Source organism: Alligator mississippiensis, chromosome 3, assembly GCF_030867095.1.
Source record: "Alligator mississippiensis isolate rAllMis1 chromosome 3, rAllMis1, whole genome shotgun sequence".
Classification (NCBI taxonomy): Eukaryota; Metazoa; Chordata; order Crocodylia; family Alligatoridae; genus Alligator; species Alligator mississippiensis.
In genome coordinates this window covers 43989019-44008776 of record NC_081826.1, presented here as the reverse complement: position 1 = coordinate 44008776, position 19758 = coordinate 43989019, and the positions used below count along the sequence as shown (strand labels likewise).

Genomic DNA, 19758 nt, shown 5'->3' with positions numbered 1-19758 from the left:
GGGGAAAGGAAATAAAACAGTAAAAATTATTTTTTTTATTTGTTTGATACCACATTTAGAAAATTTCTAACAGTCGAATAAGAAGAGAGGAGGAAGATGAAGAAGAGGAAGATGATGATGATGACGATGAAGAGGAGGAACTAGAAGCTGCCAAGGAAGAGAGATAACTGATAATTGCTTTAAGGTGCTTTTTAAATTACAAGAAAAGCTTTTCATTTAAGGCTTTTATATATTAGTTGGTAATTCACTGACACTATCCATTAGAAGAATCCTAACAAAGGAGGGCGACAGCGGCAGTAACATTCAGTCCTTTGAATGATTGTCTATTTGTTATTTTGACAGTCAGTCTTGTGGAGGTATGAAACACTTCAGAAAATGGAGGTCTTAGACATAAAATAAAAGAGAAATAGTTTAATTGTCCAAAAAGCTTCCCTAAGAACTATGTATACAAATCTAATATTGATTTCAAGGTATTCAACAAAAATGTTACTGATGTATTTAAATATTTTCTAGGCAGATAGGCAGTCCTGAACACAGGAGGCTTTATTCCTAGGCCTACCGAGCCTGTGTTTGTCATTGTATTTGCATAGTGCCTTATTCCCATCATATCTGTCCTTTAGAGCCGAGATCTTATTCAGCTATATCAAACCATTGCCCCTGGTTGTACACAACTCCAAGAAACTACTGCCTTGAAGTAACTGAACACATTCCCTTTCTCTGCCTGAGCCTGATACTAGAATGGAGTGGTATTTACCTGTGTAAGAGTTTTCAGGGCACGTGTACACCCTGATTGTTACTACTCTAAAATGATGCAAATGTCTTAACAAATCAAAAATCTTACCCATGCTCTCTGCCTTTTTGGTGAAAGTGCCTTCATAACAGCCATTTAAGTTGGGTCTTTACTTGAAATTCATTTTTGTGCTTGCTTTTTATACTAGTTTATTCATTTCCTAGTTTTTATGACTACAAATACAGGACTTCAGTATGATTTCATATTTATCTTCTCAAACAGTCCTGAATAAATATATCAGTATTGTATGGAGTTAAGTTTTGCCTGCCAAAAAATTATTTCAGTATTTAATTGAGCCTGAACTTTTGTATTACTAGTCTTAATTGAATATATTGAAACCACACCACATGTATCTACACGATGCAAAAAAATAAAAGATTTTAATGGAACTCCTCTTTATCAATTAGAACTTAAACAATATGCAAATTTCATTATTTACTTACCGACTCACCCAATTAAAATATATTAACTAGACACTAAATATTGTAAAATGTTACCATAATTTTCTTTTGGGTACAGAATAGAAGATTTATATTATGATGTTATTTCCTTTTCTTGGTAGAAGATATAATGTGTATTTGTTTTGAGGGAAGAGACAAAGCCTTACCAGAAAGTAACACAGGAAAAAAAAAGTGGATTTTAAAACACATTGCAACTCAGAAAAAAGAGATGGTCCATTCAAATATATAAACTAGTTTTTTAAATGTCAGCCTAAGACACAAGATAAACAGGAAAAATACAGGGATAGCTGACAAGGAGAAAAAGAATAAATCCATACAAAGGTTTCAGAATTAATACAACCTCAAACAAAGAAAAGTCACATAATGTAGCTCCCAAATAGACAATACAGGCAGTCCTCAGACTTACGATGCAATTGGTTACTGAAAACCGCATCTGAAGTCGAAACATCATAACTTGGAACCAATTTTCCCATACAAACAATGTTATAAATGGAAGATTGGTTTCTTTATGCACTTGATACAGCTGTGTCCAGCTGGTAAGTCTGGTGCGGTGGAAAGGGAGGAGGAAGGGAAGGGATGTGGGGGAGCAGATCAAGGTCCATGTGGTGAGGGACAGGCTGGGGCAAGTTGCTCATCTGGCAGCTCCTGCCACTCATCCAGGAGGGCATGGGGGGAGGGGGGTGCCCTCGGATCTGGGGCAGGTCAGGCGGGGCCAGGGCTGCACCTGGAAGAGGTGCTATGCTTTCCCAGCCCCGCCTCCCAATGAGCTACAGCCTCATCCCATGCTTATCCCACCCCAGCTGCACAAGCAGCAGGGTGGCATAGCCCTGCCTCCCTGTACAGCCCCAGCCTCGCCCTCACTGCGGGGGGCCTTGATATGCCCCTTTCCCTATCCCTTCCACCACACCAGACTTAACCAGCTGGACACAGCTGTATTCAGTGTCGCAAAATCAAAACCCATGTTGGAAGGTCGAAACAGGGTGTCAATTTATAAACGTCTTAAGTGCCGTTTGTTATAACTTGAAATGTCAAAAACTGAGGACAGCATGTATTGCAGTTGTCCCACTAATAAACATTTGCTAGAGATAATGATGAAAACCAGCAGTATGCTGAAAGGCAAAACAATAAAAAAAAAAACCCTCTATAGTTTTGTACCAGCTGGGGAAGCTAGAAATCTAAGATACAAACACAGCCACGTCCACGATATGTAGGTGAAACATGTTTTTTTCTATTTTAAGAAGTCCAGGTCGACACTTCGTATCTTTAAACTGAACACCACTCATGATAATCCCTATAATAACCTGGACACTTCATAAAGTCTCTCTGAAAAATTAGCCATTTATTTTTCTTTAAGAGGGTATATTATACAACATATCAATGAATTCTGACTTTTAAACATGTAACGAGTGCACTACTGTAGAAATACTTGCATAGAAAACTTTTTCATCTGGTCCAGGTTGAAGAAAATTATCAAGTATTTACAGTGCAACACATATAGAGCTTCTTAGTATTAGATTAGACACTGGACACTGTCACTTAGATTTGGCAATCAGTTTCCATTCAGGTGACAATTCTTTGTAGAAGCAGTTTCATAATTTACTCTCTAAAGCATGCCAGGTTTCTCTAATGCATGTCTTTTAAACAGCAAGGAGATGAAGCATTTTACATTTCTTTTGAAATACCATAAATTGGCATGGATTCTTAGAAACCAGGATACCATTGAAACTACTTTCAGTTAGATACCTAAACCAGGTAACACTTAAGTGGTCTCATAAGTGTGTATGTAGCAGCTGAAAACTTTATATTTAAAGTTTCTCCGGTCTTAGATTTCTCCAGATGAAGGTACAGCACAACCATTTCTGTCCTATGAAGAGGACCTGCTTTCCTAGCTTTCATATGAGTGGGGCGATAACACACTACATGAAAGGAACACACTTGCATTTACATTATCTTAGAAAATAAGAGCTAATGCTTGATTTACTTCTTCCTCCATTGAAAAGTGTGTGTGGAAGTTAAACATATTCAAAATACAAACTCAACTGCATACATTTCCTTATGCATTATCACTTAAGAAAAAATGGGGATGTCAGCAATGAGTCTACAAGAAGCTTCTGCTTTTGACTGTTGAACCCTTTTCCTATAGTAATTTGGTGTTACATTCCTTTAAGAACTGTTGATATAAGTTTATGTTCTTGTAAGTAAGTAACATTCAATAAATTGTTCACTATAAACAATTTATTCTGATCCCAACATTCAAATTGAAGCATGTATTTATTTCATCACTAAGTTTCACGCTTACCCACAGAGCAACTTTCACTGCGTCTTTCATGCTTCTATGGTGCTTAGTCTTCAGCTTGTGAAATGCTGCATAAGCCTTTTTCCCCTCCCAACCAACAGGCTAGCTCATAAGTCTACCATAACCCTCATCTTTATCAGCAGCCCTCTTTGCTGTTGAAGTTTCTGGTAATCATCTTCCCTACAATGCAACTACTTTAACATTTCTTCATTGCTAAAATACTAACCCTCATTTCAGGACCATAGAAAGCCATCACAAATTCACTGTCCATGGAGCAGAGTAAAAAAAAACTCAGATAAAGTTATTTCCTCTCTAGTACAGTGTTTCTGAAAAGTCAATGTGGAACCTACCTGAATGCTACTTTAGAAGAGAAGGCTTCAGTACGTGGTAAGAGCCGGGCCATGGAATCAGTCACAGAAACCTGATTTTAAAAAACAGCAATCACCAAGTCCCACCACCAACGGTTCTGTTTGAAATTTAGTAAGATATTAGCCCCACTGTAACGCACAAATTTCCTACGAGGTTTTCAACCATATAAAACAGTATATAGATAAAAATATAGGATAGACTTTAAAGTGGAAATAGCTCTAGTCAATTTCTAGTAACCGGTCCATCATGTCAGCTGTAGATATGGCCATGGAGAGAGAGCGCCCCTGCCTTGGTATGCTGCGGAGGTGCAGAGGGTAACAGGCATTTCCTTCACCGAACCTGCCCTGGGTTTCACAGATTTGACTTTGGGGCCTCACAGGATCCTCAAGAAATGGAGAAATGGCACAGCGGAACCGCAGAGCTGTGCAACTGAGAAAGTGGGGACCAAGTGCCTCAGCCAGTGCCCACTGCTCCCAGAAGAGCCTAGGCATGCTCATTTCTGCTTCGTAGAATGCTGGTCCTTGTTTGTCAGGGAGCCTGCTGGCACTTGAGGTCACAGCTCATCCAGTGTGCTGGGAGGTCAGTGACTCAATCCACAGCTGAGGGAATCAGCACTGGAGTGTTGAGAGGTGTTGCTTTGACCCAAATTAAAGCAGCAGGGGCAGGAGTGGCAGTTACTGCTGCACAAACTGTTTGACCTTCCAGATAAAGACTTGTGCCCTGGGACAGTCTCTCTCAAACTGGGTGGGCACTCTCTCACCCCACCATGGGTCCCCCCCTCCACCTGCTGTGATGCAGCTCACCACAGAACATCCCTCTTTTCTGCCCCACCCTGTGCATTTCTCTACACATCTTCCACAACACCCAAGCTGCCTGCTGTGTAACCAGCCCTCCCAATCTCTGAAAAGGTTGGCCCAAGACAGACCACAGGGTGGAGGGGACCTGGGGCTTGTGCCCCTCCTCATCCCCTCCATTTACACCAGTGGGACCTTCCATCAGGCCAAGCTGCAGCATGGCACTCCCTACTACTACAGTGAGTTCCCTGTCTAGTCTGTATAGCATCCCCTGGAAACGAGTTTCCTGGAACAGTTCCACCTGGCAGCAGCACTGTATCACCCTCAAAAAGGTCTTGCAGCACCCCGCCTGAGAACCACCAGCGTAAGCAAGATAATTAGACAAGTGATTTTTGCTCTTTAGATATCCCTAAATCCCAATACTAGATTCAAGTATGGATAAGAAACATTAAGATGACCCAACTTTAAGATGATTTCTGAATCTAGCTCAGCAGCAAACATATCTGGCTCCCATGACCAACTTAAGTGAATTTGAGATGGGTAAGTGTAAAAAAGCTTAAACAAGTAATCCAAAAAGTCAGTTGCAAATTATTTTATTAAAAAGTTGTAAGGCTGGCTAACTTGAACACGAAACTATTTGAGGTACCTGTGACCACAGGAAAACAAAAAAGACTAAGTGTGCACATAAGGAATTTGTTCATCTTTACAATTTATCCTAAATATGTAGGTTTGATAAAAATGCAAGGTAATTTGTTAATGAAGATGACATTAAAGTTACCCAATTTGAACGGTCTCTTATGTCAGTTAGCCAGCACTTATATTTTCATAAGATATAAAGAATCATGGGACCGTGAAATGAAGCACACTAAAAATCTTCAAAAGCATTACAGCTCCAAGATTTTATCTTGGTATTAAAAGTCAATCAACAGTTCAGTAAGATTACTAGGCTCTCCCCCACCACAGAAGGAAGTTAACCTAATACAGTGCTAAGATGTCTTACCTTACAAACATCAATTTGAACCAAAAACTATAAATGGAAAATTGAACCTGACACTATTTACAACTTCCTTTTTTTATGGAAATAGTTTCTTCTGCTTCTTCCAATAACAGAATTGTCAGTAAGAATCCATCAATACTGTGAAGTCTAGGTTTTTTCATTTTAGAGGCAATTAACCTTTAGAGTAAACTGAGCCTAACTTTGCGTGGGCCAATTGGTCTATCATTTAGTTCCTTAATAGCCGCCATTGCTTCCTCATAATTTGTCATGGCAACAATGGCATCACCTGAAGGTAATCCTTGTTCATTATATTGTATAGTAACAGACTCTGGAATGACTCTGTAGCCATAGAAGAAATCCAAAATTTCATTAGGGGTGGCTTTAAAAGGTAAATTCTTTAACTGGATAGGTACTCCATGATCAGAACCACCACCAAAACTTGGATCAAACATAAATCTTCCCTCTGGATAGCCCCCCATGTTCCTGTTTCCAAATTCCATTCTCCCAAAGTGTTTGCCATCACCACCGTAGTCCATGAAATGTTGGGGACCTCTAAAATCCTCAGGGGGACACATGAAATCGTCAGGCGGGCGTCTAAAATCAGGACCCTGCCTAAAGCTCCCAGGAGGACCAAATGAATGCTGAGGTGGTCCTTGTGGTGGTCCAGATGATGAGCCAACTGCACGAGAATGCTCACTTCTGTCATATGCCTGTGAATGACCGTGTATCTTTTCACCTGGTGCTGATGTTGGAATAGTTATACCAAATTCCTGCATCTGTTCTTCAGATATACGTCTCAGTAACACTTCTGTTCCCAAGAATCTTCGCCGATTTAAACTTTCTGCTTTCATTGCCTGTTCTTCAGATTTAAACTTCACTAATGCTTCCCCCAGCCCAACTCCCTTGTCATCGTAGAGCAAGTAAATATCATCTTCATCAATAGCAAATCCTGCGAAGAACTTCTGCACTTCAACTTTTGTCACATCAAATGGAAAATTTCTTATATAGATGCACATTTTAGGGCCAGCATGCCCCTCTCGGTAACCTTTTTCCAGTACGGTCTGCCCAGGCCGATCTCTTTCTTGTGATCTTTTCTTTTCATAAGATTCAATTAGTTTCAACATCGATCTTTTAGAAATAGGAAAGATGTACACAGCACGGTTGAAAAGAACCATCCTATGAAATCCCAAAGCTGCTTGATAATCTCTTTCACTCTTTAACATCACAAGAGCATCTCTAGTTCTCCTTTGATATTTGTCTGTTAAAAACTTGATTTGGTTACTACATATATCCAGCTCTCCGAAGAAAGCTCTCAAATCTCTCTTCTCAAGATTTGTAGACAGATTTCTTAAGTGTATCCAATAATCCTGGCTATGAGGCGAATGTGACCGTGACCGTGTTCGTGTTCTTTGTCTCCTTGGAGGAGATCTTGAATGAGAATGCTTCCTTGAATGTATATAATTTGAACTTCTCACTGGAGAATGCTCTTTACTTAAAAAGGGATCCATTTCCATCTCAATCTCAATCTCATTCTTCATGCTAGCCCTATCACAGTATTTGATCCATTGCTCTGGGGCTGGACTTATTTCTATAAATCTTGAGCCAATGTATTGTTTATTACGCTTAAGTCCTTCCAAAGCATCCTTAGGTGTAGCAAATTTTACTACGCTATTTCCGTTATTCAGACCATTGCGACGCTTTATGAAGATCACTTCATCCACTCGTAACCCAGAAAAGAAAACACGTACTTCTTCTTCAGTTGCAAAGTACGGTAAACCTCTCAGAAATAAATAAAGGTTACCTGAAAGCAACTCTTTCCTCGACTGGTTATAGTTTGCTATGCTTGAATCACCATGTCTTGTACCATTGCTATGAAAGCCAGCATCTGTGTGATTTGATGGACTTTTACTCATTCCTTTTGTAATAGCCGCAACTAAATGTGAAATGTTGCCGACGCTCGAGGCACCAGAATTACTAAGACTTGTTCGTCTAGACCCAGATGTGGTTTCTCTTCTTCCACGATCAAACCTTTTCCGGCTCATTTCTATAGTATTCTGCATTTCCGTTTTGCTGCTGAGAAACAGTTCTATGCGGGAGTCCTTGATAAAGCTTCCTGAACAGCTCATGGCACGTCGTGCATCTTCATCTGTTGCAAAAATAATAAAAGCCTCCCCAGTTTCTCCTCCAATAATATGCACTCCTCCATCAGGAATATTCAATCCCAAGAAGAAACGGCGAATATCTGCAGGGCCCGCAACAACAGGAAGCCCCTGTAAACGGATGACTACAGCCATGCTGCGCTCAACTCACAGCAAAATCACCTGCAGACAAAAAGGTACACATGATAGCAAGTCTTTAGTACTCATCTATCGCAGTATCTAAGCTCTTAAACTAACACCTTTTTAATGAAAATCCCTGATTCAATCAAGCTTTATGAAATCAAGCAAGAAGCTCACAAGTTCACCACAATCATTGAATCCTGTTTTAATCTTGAAGTAGATTTAGTCAAAACCATTAGCTATTCCACCTGGAAGTATGCACAATCTGTCAATATTCCCTATCTAAAGGCAACAAGATCCACATGAGTCAACTCCTCACCATCCACGATAAATAAGGACCATCTCAAGTCTTTCTTGGCATGGCTGCTACTTGTCAGAGATGCTAAGAACCAAAGTCTTCTCTTTGTGTTAGAGGCACTTGCTATCACAGCACTGAAAAAACTGAAAATAAAAGATGAGGGGAAAAAAGAAGAAAAAAAAAACCCCTACATCACCAAAAAAGCATTTCAGTGACTGTAACGAATGTTATGCTCTCAGACAAGTTGTCTACCAACTAACCAGTTCTGCTTACAAATGCGTATATATAACAAACAATGCAACAACGTTGTCTCTCTTCTTGCAGCAGCCAAATGCATTCAGGAAAGCATTTCCTATTTCCCAGTCATAAAGTCTGTGAGAAATGGCTTTGCGTGGTCTTTTGACAATACTGAGCGAGAAATGTTAGCCTTTAGGCAGCTTACCTGGTTCTGCTTGGAAGACCTGATAAATTCTGTAAAATCAACTTAACTGTGGAAAGAAAATGAGACATAATTAATGGCTGATATCACATCTGGTTAAAATACTGTGCCACATTGCTATTGTACATCCATATCAATAGCTAATATTAACAGCCAAGCACTGTAATGAAACCACGATTTGGGTTGTTATGGAGAGGATTCCTTCCTTGTTCCAAGAGAAATACAAGTCAGACAATGTAATTCAGCAAAATGTTATGCCTTGCACTTTTGCCTGTGAATCCATTTAGAAGTAAAATATTCAAAGGTAAAGTTGCTTCTGCAAATGATGAAAACATGCCAAGATTAATGGGTCATCAATTGTGCCACACTGAACTGTTCACAGGAAACAATGGCCAATAAGGTAAAAGGAAAAACCTCTTCGTTTAGTCCTTGAAAGATGCATAAGTCCCACTGAAGATTACATTAAATGTCCAATTCTTCTGAAATCCACCTGCTTTTGAAGTGCGTGACAGAATATGCTACTCACCACCATGGTATTCTTGAAGACACATAATGAAGAAAACCATAAGACAGAGCAAAAAAATTCAACAAGCAGAAATTCCGGAGAGTACAGGAAGTTACAAATTAAACTCATTTGTATTTCCCCCCAAATACCTACTGTCCTTCAATCACAGAACCAAAAACACTACCTTGAGAATCTTAGACTTATCCTGGTCTTTAAACAATTCCTATAGCATGAAAGCCATAGACTACATAGCATATTCCCCTACAGAAACAAGGTAAACCTATGCATGGAATTACCATCATATCATTAGCAATAATAAACTCTGGCTGACAACTGTTTAAGCATACAACATTATGCAGCAAGACTTGCAACAGACCAGGGAAGAGACAGATCTGCACAGCCACCTCATAACCAGAACAGCCCATTGCTTCACCTGAATTAGCACAAAAAATAAAACCAAAAACGTTTCTGTAACTGGCAAATCCAGTGCCAATTTCTAAATTTGTTACATCCTTGTTTTGGAAAAACAGCTACAAGCTAAAACAACTGCATGTCTGAAAATCACACTTCTAGATAAAGAGCTTCCCACATCTGTACAGCTATCTTCTCAATCGATAAAATGGCAACGCCAACATGCAAGGGAAGAATTCAACAGGAAAGCCAATTTTCCCAACAAACCTTCGACTCGAAGTCAAATCCGTATGCCTGCATTTCATTTGGTGGTCTGTAGTATGTCAGCAGTTTTCTACTTCCCTTCTGCATTCCCATACCAATTATTACCCAATATTCTGTCTTCACCCCAGAATCAGCGACGTTTCTGTGACGATAACTATCAAGATCCCTGCGATACATCCCAGGCCTAACATACAGCTACTATTCTTTAAACCAGACAAAGATCACAACAGTAGTGAAACTGAAGTTGTCCCACAGATAAAAAAAGAGCCAAGTGCAGCCAATGAACTTCCACTAGCCGTCCATCCATGCAACCAGCAGCTGCAAGTGCATGCAAGGCAACAAGTGCTTTAAAGGAACGACCCAACAAAGCTACAGGTAGCTTAGAAAGCTTTTTTCTTTAAATACCTATGAACAGATCAACACTTGAGCAAAGCCTTCAAAGGAGGAGGTTGAGAGAGACCGAGCAGGAAGGGTTTTGTGAAACCCTAGGTAGCCACCGGCTCCAAGCCTAAAACCCTGCGTAGCTCAAGCTCCATTTCTGATGCCACTTCACAACGCAGGCAGCGATCTCCTCGCACGGGAACGGGGCCCGGCCCACAGTGCCACAGCCGGGCCGCCCATCCTTCTCCTTTCCGCAGCAGGCCGCCAGGACGGAGCCCCACACAGGAGCCAGCGGGGGACGCAGCGAAGCACCAGCGCCCGGGGCTGGTGTGAGAAGTGGCCGACGCCGAAGCAGGAGGTCCCTTTCCCGCAGCGCGACAGCCGCGCGCTCCTGCTGCCCGAGGCTCCCGGCTCCCGTGCGCAGCCATTGGGCTCCCGCCGCCCCCGTCCTCCGCTCCTCGGCCCGCTCGGGCCGGCTGGCGGCGCATCCCGCGTTCCCGCCCGGGCCGAGAGCCGGCGCTGGGGCCGGCGGGGAGAACAGGCCGCTCCCGCCCTCCCCCGCCTCTGGCCCTCTGCAAGCGTGGGGCGGCCGGTCGCCGAGGAACCCCGCCCCGCCCCCCTCCGAGCCAGCAGGCGACGCGGCCCAGCGCGAGCAGCCGCCTCCCGCCGCCGTACACACCGGTGCCCACTACACAGGCGCGAGGAACCGTCCCCTCACTCAGCGCCCAAGTCAGGCAGCAACAAGATGGCGCCGCCCCACACCTCGCCGCATCGCGCAGGCGCGACCCCCTCCCCTTTGACCTTCCCGCCAACAGACGCGCGAGCCTCCAACCGCTTCCCGCTAGGAGGAGGCGCGTACGGCTTGCGTTGCGTCACTTCCGGTGCTAACTGCGCGTGCGTGCTAGGTTCAGGTTTCACTACGCATAGGCGGGTTGCATCCCGGACGCGCGCAGGCGGCCTATAGGGAGCCGTGATTGCTACAGACGGCGCGCATGCGCTCCGCAGCGACGTCTGGCTACGGACCTCCCCCACCCCCGCCAGCGGGATCCCGGTCGCCATGGCGACGGCTGGGCGTTGGGCCGCCGTCGCGCTGCTGCTGCCGCTGCTGCTGGGCGCGGGGCCCTCGGCCGGGCACAGCTTCTCCCTGCCCCTGCGGCGGCCCCGCGACTGCGGCGAGCCGCGCTACTTCGACACCGCCAGCCTGGCGTGCGGGGCGTGCGGGCCGCACCAGCGGGGCAGCGCCTCGGGTGAGCGGTGAGGTGCAAGGCGTCGCCCCGCCCGCGCCCTCTGCTCAGGGGAGCTGCCGTGCGGCTGCCGGCCCCGGCCCCTGAGCGCGTCGGGGGAGCCCTGGAGATGAGACTTCTCTGGGGCGCCGCGGCTTCGAGCTGCTGGAGAGGGGAGAACAGGTCCTGCCCGGGAGGGCGCCGTAGCGGCACGGCGTTGCCGGGTCTTAAATATGAAATGATCCTATTGGAAGCTCAAAATTATTGTATTGGCTGAAAAACGATTGTATGCTGAAAATATGCACATAAGTATGTAAATAAGTCTTAGCCAGGCAGCGAGCAAGAACTGGGTCATCAACGCTGAAGCATTTCTTTATTTTGAGGCAAGCAGTTGTAAGCAGGGATCCTGTGGGAAAACGGAGAAAACAACGGATTTTCCCCTTTACCGGTGGAAAACATGGATCTCTCATGTTTATCAGAGAAACCTGAAGATTTTGCAGTTTTGCGAAGAGCGCTCTGCAGGTGGGCTGGGGCGGGTGGGAGGAGGGCGGTCAGGCAGGGGGCAGCGTGTGCGTGTGTGCGCACATAGTTGCTGGGCAGCCTGGAGAGCAGCTCCTAGGTGTAGGTGCAGGGTTGGGGGAATAGAGGCCTCCCATAGGGAGGGCAGGGCTGGTGCTGCTGTCCCAGCCGGGCAGTGCATGGGGCGTGTGGCCCTGGGCTGCAGTGTGTGGCCACAGGGCCTTGGTGGGGAGTAGCATGAGGCCACAGCTTGTCTGGCGGGTGAGCAGAGTAAGGCCAGCTCCTGCCGCTACGCACACTCCCAGGAAACAGGGAGGACCTGTGCCCCCCTTCCCCCCCCCCCCCCCCGATATATATGCAGGGTGGGTGCAGGCTGCACACTGCAGGGTCAGGCTCCCACCTTGCTGCCCTTCCCTGGAGCATCTGCAGCCCGACAGGTGCGAACCAGTGGTTCAGGGAACGGCAGGGCCATGCAGGGATCTCTTTGTTGCTGCGAGATCCGCGCTGCCCTAGTGACATGCCCTCTGCGCAAGGCAGCAGCAGGGGCAGCACCATGGCGTTGTGCCCCTCGCTGCTGCCGCATGCGCTGGGGATGCATTGCCAGGGCTGGGTGGGGCTGTGGGGGTGGCAGTGATTGGCACAAGCAGGGCCGGGGGACCGTGGAAGGAATGAGGGGCACCAGCAGGATTGGGGGGACAAGTGGCCTTTCATTTCAATCGCAGATTTTCCAGGGTGTTTTATCAGAGAAATTGCAATTTTTTTGTTTATTTATTTATTTCTTAAATCAGGGAAAACCAGGATCCTTGGTCATAAGGAAGTGCTGGCAGCAAACCCTAAAGTCAGTTGAAACTCCCTGAGAGTGACTTGGGTTTAGAATTTGCTGCATCAATTAGCTGCCTCAAAAATTATCATACATTTTGAAGACTTCTGCTGTTATAGATCGTACAAGGGTTGAAATTATCGTACAAATATGATAATTATACTCTTGGCAACAATGAGCAGGTGGCCCACAGCGACAGCATAGCCTCCATCTATGTGCAGTTGGGAGAGCAGAATAGGCAGGCACTGAGTAGGGATGGATTAATCTGGGGGCAGGGGGACAATGATTCGGGCTGGAGGGCTCTTTAGGGAGTTTTGGTGAGGTGCTGGAGGGGAGGGGAGGCAGTTGATCCTGTCCAGCCTGGCGTCCACCCTGCACCCTGTGCTGGGGGTGCCAGATAATGTGAGCAGGCAGGCAAGGTCTCCATGGAGACCATTCATTGCACTGCGTTGGACAAATGGGAGGGCACCACAGGTGGGTGGGGAGTAGTGTCGTGGAGAGGGAAGGGTGGGCAGGGCACAAGGCAGAGCCATGACCCAGTCCCTGCACATCCCTGCGATGAGGAACAGGGACATGCAGGGAGCAGATCACAGTTCTGCCCCTGACCCCACACTGTCACTGCCCTGTGATCCCAGCCCTAGCCCTGCCTGCTGATCCTGCTCCTAGACTCTGCTTCCTGCCTGCCTGCAGCCCCATCCCATCCACCCAGCTGAGCATAGCCTGCTTGTGGGGGGTCCCAGGCTGATCTCCATGGAGACCCCGCCCAGCTGCTCCATCCACCATCCCTGGCAGTGGATGCACCAGGGTGCCCAGGTAGTGGGGCTGGGTCCACCAGTGGTGACAGCAGCAGAGATGCAGGCAGCAGCAGCCTGCCATGGAGGCTGCCAGGAAATCAAGTCTGGCTTCTGTTCTGCCACTGCCCTGCCATGTGTGCCTGGGCTGGCTCCTGGGCTAGCAGGGCCAAGGAACCTGCCACAGGCTGGATAGAATCCTTTGGGCTGGATCTGGCCTGTGGCCTGTATTTTGCTAGATGACCTCAAGTCCCTTCCAGCACTGAGAAGCTATGGTTCTATGACCCTGGAAACTTTGTTGTATTATTTTTATGTAACAGTCTAGGGCAGTGGTGTTCAACATTTTTCCCTGTGGGAGCTCATGGGCAATGCCTGGTCTGCTGCTCCTGGATAGTAGTTCCTATCCAGCTCCCAGGGGCAGACACCACTGGTCCAGGAGGAGGGGACAGATTGCAGCCGAGCTCAAGCTTGGTTCTGCAGAAAGGGGAAAGAGGCTTCATGGGAGGGCATGGTTTGGTCCTGCAGGGGGAGGGGGCGTGACCCAGCCCCACCTGGGAAAAGTGGGGGCCATGGCTCAGCCCTGTGAGGGAAAGGAGTATGATTGGGGAGGCATGATCAGCCCCAGTCTGGCCCTGCGGGGGGGAAGGGGAGTGTGGGAAGGGGGAAGGAGGCATGGTCCAGGCTGCAGGGATGGTGGTGGCCTGGCTTCGACCAGGCTTGGGGATTTGGCATATTAATGGCTACTGCTTCCCCTCTGACAAATTTTCCATTTGGTGAGGAGCCCCACAGGCCAGATGCAATGGCTGCTTGGGCTGCAGGTTGAGCACTCCTGATCTAACTTCAATGATTTGAAGTTAGATCAAGACAAAACGTAAGGTGTTTGTTGTGGGAGACTCCCTCCTGAGGGGGACGGAGGGGCCAATCTGCCACCCCAACCCCTTAGCCCGGCAAGTCTGCTGCTTCCCAGGGGCCTGCATCCGGGACATTGCGGAGAGGATCCCCAAGCTCCTCAAACCCACAGACCACTATCCCATGCTCCTTATTCATGTGGGCACCAGTGACACGGCTCGGAGCACTCCCAGCCAGGTCATGAGGCGCTACAGGGATTTGGGAGCGGGGCTTAAGGGTCTGGGGTCACAGGTGGTGTTCTCGTCGATCCTCCCAGTCTCAGGCTATGGGCTGAGAAGGGACAGGACGATCTATGTGGTCAACCAAAGACTGCGGCACTGGTGTCGTCAGGAAGGCTTTGGCTTTCATGACCACAGCCCGCTCTTTGGCGAGAGAGGCAGCGAGCTGCTGGGAAGAGATGGTCTCCACCTCTCTCCTCTAGGGAGGAGGCTCTTCTCAGCCAGACTGGCTGACCTGCTCCACCGGGCTTTAAACTAAGCCCGCTGGGGGACGGGGGGACTACCGCCACTGCTGGCCCGCTGAGCAATCCTTGCAAAGCCAGCGGATCACAGCACTCAAGGGAGCCCACCCCAGCCCCAGCCCTGGTAAAATCTGTGGGCAAGGAAGGAGCCCCCCAGGGGGCACTTGTCTGCCTGTACACTAATGCCAGGAGCTTGAGGAATAAGCAGGAGGAGCTCATCCTCCTGCTCAGTGCAAACAATTACGATGTCATAGGGATAACGGAGACCTGGTGGGACTCCACCCATGACTGGACCACAGGGATAGATGGCTATACCCTGTACAGGAGGGATCGTGTAGAGAAAAGGGGCGGGGGTGTAGTTCTCTATGTTAAGAAAAGCTACGCGTCCCTGCAAGCCGATATTGGCGACCAGGGTGGACGGCTGGAGACCCTCTGGGTTAAAATCCGTGGGGAACACGGCACAGGGGACACAATGGTGGGAGTCTATTACAGACCTCCCACCCAAAGTCCTGAGCTAGACCAGGAGTTTGCCCAGGAACTGGCTGAGGCAGCTTGCTCCAGGACCATGGTTGTCATGGGTGACTTCAATTACCCAGACATCTCGTGGGAGAATCGCTCAGCAAAATCTGAGCGGTCACAAAGCTTCCTCTCGTGCGTGGATGACCTCTACCTGACTCAAGAAGTCTATGGGCCAACGAGAGGCAAAGCGCTGCTCGACCTGGTGCTGGCTACTGGGGATGACCTAGTTGGCAACCTAGTGATCGATGGGAAGCTGGGTGACAGCGACCACGAGCTGATCACCTTCACCATCCGCCGAAAAGCTGGCAAGTCAGTCAGCAACACGGAAGTCCTTGACTTAAGGAAAGCCGACTTTGACAAGCTCAGGAGGCTTGTCAGTGAGGCCCTAAGGGACTGTGACCACAGGGAGAGGGGAGTTCAAGAAGAGTGGTTACTCCTCAAGGGAGCGATCCTCAATGCACAAACTAAGTCTATTCCATCTCAGAGGAAAGGCAGCAAGAGGGCACAGCAGCCCCCCTGGCTCTCCAGGGACCTAGCAGACCTCCTGAGGCTAAAAAGAAAGGCCTACAAAGGATGGAGGATGGGAGTCACCTCCAAGGAGGATTATTCTGCACTGGTCCGGTCCTGTAGGGAGCAGACCAGGAAAGCCAAGGCTGCAACTGAACTCCAGCTAGCTTTGAGCATCAAGGACAATAAAAAGTCCTTTTTCAGATATGTGGGGAGCCGGAGGAAAAGCAGGGGCAACGTTGGACCCCTGCTAAACCAGATGGGGCAACTGACAACTGACGCCCAGGAAAAAGCCAACCTATTAAATAGGTACTTTGCGTCGGTCTTTCATCAGCCCCATGGGACGCCCGTGCCTGCTACTGGGCAAAAAGTCCAGGTGAGGGTGATCCCCTGCCCTCCATTAATGCTGACTTTGTGAAGGAACATCTTGAGAAGCTGGATACCTTCAAGTCAGCCGGCCCTGACAATCTTCACCCCAGGGTACTCAAGGAGCTGGCGAGCATCATAGCCCAGCCTCTAGCGCGGATCTTTGAAAACTCTTGGCGCTCTGGTGTAGTGCCCGAAGACTGGAAGAAGGCCAATGTGGTGCCTATCTTCAAGAAAGGGAGGAAAGTGGATCCGGCTAACTATAGGCCCATCAGCCTGACTTCTATCCCGGGGAAGATCTTAGAAAAGTTTATTAAGGAGGCCATCTTTAATGGACTGGCCGACGCCAACATCTTAAGGGATAGCCAGCACGGGTTTGTTGTGGGTAGGTCTTGCTTGACCAATCTCATTTCCTTCTACGACCAGGTGACCTATCACCTGGACAAGGGAGATGAGATTGATGTCATATATCTTGACTTCAAAAAAGCCTTCGATCTGGTGTCCCATGATCGTCTCTTGGAGAAACTGGCCAATTGTCGCCTTGGGTCCTCCACGATCCACTGGCTGGAAAATTGGCTCTGGGGTCGGACCCAGAGGGTAGTAATTGATGGAAGTCACTCATCCTGGTGTCCTGTGACCAGTGGGGTCCCCCAGGGCTCTGTCCTTGGACCCATACTGTTCAACATCTTCATTAATGATGTGGACACGGGAGTCAGAAGCGGACTGGCCAAGTTCGCTGATGACACCAAACTTTGGGGCAAAGCATCCACACCAGAAGACAGGCGGATGATCCAGGCTGACCTGGACAGGCTCAGCAAGTGGGCGGATGAGAATCTGATGGTGTTCAACGCCGATAAATGCAAGGTTCTCCACCTTGGGAAAAAAAACCCGCAGCATCCTTATAGGCTCGGCAGTGCTATGTTGGCTAGCACTATGCAAGAAAGAGACTTGGGGGTCATCATTGACCACAAGATGAACATGAGCCTGCAGTGCGATGCTGCGGCTAGTAAAGCGACCAGAACGCTGGCTTGCATCCATAGATGCTTCTCAAGCAAATCCCGGGACGTCATTCTCCCCCTGTACTCAGCCTTAGTGAGGCCGCAGCTGGAGTACTGCGTCCAGTTTTGGGCTCCACAATTCAAAAAGGATGTGGAGAAGCTTGAGAGAGTCCAGAGAAGAGCCACGCGCATGATCAGAGGTCAGGGAAGCAGACCCTACGATGACAGGCTGAGAGCCCTGGGGCTCTTTAGCCTGGAAAAGCACAGGCTCAGGGGTGATCTGATGGCCACCTACAAGTTTATCAGGGGTGACCACCAGTATCTGGGGGAACGTTTGTTCACCAAAGCACCCCAAGGGATGACGAGGTCGAATGGTCACAAACTACTACAAGATCGTTTCAGGCTGGACATAAGGAAGAATTTCTTTACTGTCCGAGCCCCCAAGGTCTGGAACAGCCTGCCACCGGAGGTTGTTCAAGCGCCTTCATTGAACACCTTCAGGATGAAACTGGATGCTTATCTTGCTGGGATCCTATGCCCCAGCTGACTTCCTGCCCTTTGGGCGGGGGGCTGGACTCGATGATCTTCCGAGGTTCCTTCCAGCCCTAATGTCTATGAAATCTATGAAATTTGTAATATGTTTCCCATCCTGTTGTAACAACGGCCCTGTTTGTAGACCTATGTTTTTGGTGTTTCTGGTTAGCATTTCTTTTTAAATAGTTTTAAACTTTAAATTTACATTTGTATTCTTAGGACATAGTGTTCCCAATACAATAGTGCAATATATTAATCTTCAATCAATAGGAAGCAGGGAAGAGAGGAATTTTTAAAAAGTACATGATTTTGATGAATAGCATGATTTTGATGAACAGCTGAGTAGGAATTATTTTAGGGTGGTCATAACTTTGACTACTACTCTTTCCAAAAAAATTACTGCTGATCAGGAGTTTGAGAGTATTTTAGTGTCTTGGAAGCTTACATATTTTGATGAGTTTTTATGTTCTTAATGAAGTCCAGCATTATGCAATATGTTTAAAACTTTTAGAATAAATTCTATCCAGAATTATGCATATATATTATAAATAATATTGTTAGACCCTGACTCCATGCGGCGCCCAACAACTAGGGAGATGATGATCCAATTGTTTAGAGAGCAAACACCAACACACATTCCTAGCAACAGCTTTATTCAAAATGGAGACAGCTTCAGGCGAGATCCCAAAAAAACTGGGGAGCAGCCACGAACATTAGTTCTTTCTACATTTATACACCTTGGTTCATACTCATTAACATTTACTCCACCTTTGTCCCTCCTTTGTTCCACCCATATTCCCTCCTATCTTAAGCTCTGCCTCTGTTTACTGTTTACTTCCTTAGCATGGAATTGCCTATGCATTTCACTTATTTGCTATGAACGCGTGCCTAAAACCATGACCTCAGGTTCTTTCGGTCACTTGCCGTTTCTTGCTGTTTTCTTCACCATCTCCAAGGTCTTGCTTCTGCTTTATCTCCTATCAATAATTGGTGGGCTGCATCCTGTTCTCCTTACACAATGAGCAATATGTCCTACACACTACCACGTTGTTAGGAAAATGCTTGCCTAAGCGTCTTGCAATGTTACTTTTAATATATTATTCTGCCTCGTGGTTAGCAGCTTTGCTGCTTTGTATATAGCTGCAAATTCAATGTTCCCCAAGATCCAAATACAGTCACTGTAACAAATATATGCAATACTGGAATAGTGTATGTAATATAAAATTTATCCCTTGCTTTTTAGGTACTTCATGTGTATGTTTACCAGGATTCAAGATGGTTTCTAATAATGGTGGGCCATCTGTTACTTGTGAAAAGTGCCCTGAAAATGTGGTAAGTATTAAGCTTTATGTGTTTTGATGTAGCATTACAATCTTTTTTTTTCAGTTTTAAATAGTTCGCAAAGCATTAAATAAGTTAGTGTAAGACAAATCAAAAATAAATATATGTAATTATGATTTGACTTGAGAACTCAACTTTAGCAATGTTACTTTAGCAATTAAACTTAATGTTATATCAGCAGTGTCTTTTCTTCATGTTTGCAACTTACATGCAGGCATCTATAAGACACAAATCATCACAAGTCATATTTATGTTTTTTTTAAAACAATTTTTCATGCTTTATAACCAGAATGGGGAATACTTCATGTAAAAGTAGTATTAACACATTGTCTTTCATACCAAAAATTGACTTGCCTAGTTTTAAATGCTTTGAGTTGTGCATCTGTGAAAATGTCATTGCCAACAAAAATTCTTTATGCTTAATGTAGGCATTAGAATAACTTTCTGAGCTTGTACAGTGTATATTGCAGTGGGGTCTCTGAGTAGA

At 46.5% G+C, this 19758-nt stretch overlaps 3 protein-coding genes across 4 annotated transcripts in view; 2 read left to right on the top strand and 1 right to left on the bottom strand.

Annotated features, from left to right (window-relative positions):
• Positions 1-3503, top strand: part of CIBAR1 (CBY1 interacting BAR domain containing 1) — a 43448-nt gene extending 39945 nt beyond the window's left edge. The window contains exon 8 of the mRNA XM_059723880.1: positions 60-3503. Within this exon, the coding sequence (XP_059579863.1) occupies positions 60-167 (108 nt within the window). The 3' untranslated portion in view covers positions 168-3503. The remainder of the gene's footprint in view (positions 1-59) is intronic.
• Positions 3504-5287: 1784 nt separating this feature from the next.
• On the bottom strand, positions 5288-11068 carry RBM12B (RNA binding motif protein 12B). 2 transcript variants are annotated; one of them, XM_014611669.3, is made up of 3 exons: positions 10964-11068; positions 8727-8772; positions 5288-8028 (listed from the first exon to the last, which is right to left on the bottom strand). In XM_014611669.3, the coding sequence occupies exon 3, from the start codon at positions 7999-8001 to the stop codon at positions 5887-5889; it is 2115 nt and encodes a 704-aa protein (XP_014467155.1). In that variant the 5' UTR covers positions 8002-8028; positions 8727-8772; positions 10964-11068; the 3' UTR covers positions 5288-5886. The 2 variants fall into 2 exon arrangements, with proteins under 2 accessions (XP_014467155.1, XP_006265108.1); XM_006265046.4 differs by lacking the exon at positions 10964-11068 and having other exon boundaries at positions 8727-10926.
• Positions 11069-11289: 221 nt separating this feature from the next.
• TMEM67 (transmembrane protein 67) overlaps positions 11290-19758 on the top strand; it is a 53763-nt gene continuing 45294 nt past the window's right edge. The window contains exons 1-2 of the mRNA XM_019495741.2: positions 11290-11531; positions 19174-19262. Of these exons, the coding sequence (XP_019351286.1) occupies positions 11342-11531; positions 19174-19262 (279 nt within the window). The 5' untranslated portion in view covers positions 11290-11341. The remainder of the gene's footprint in view (positions 11532-19173; positions 19263-19758) is intronic.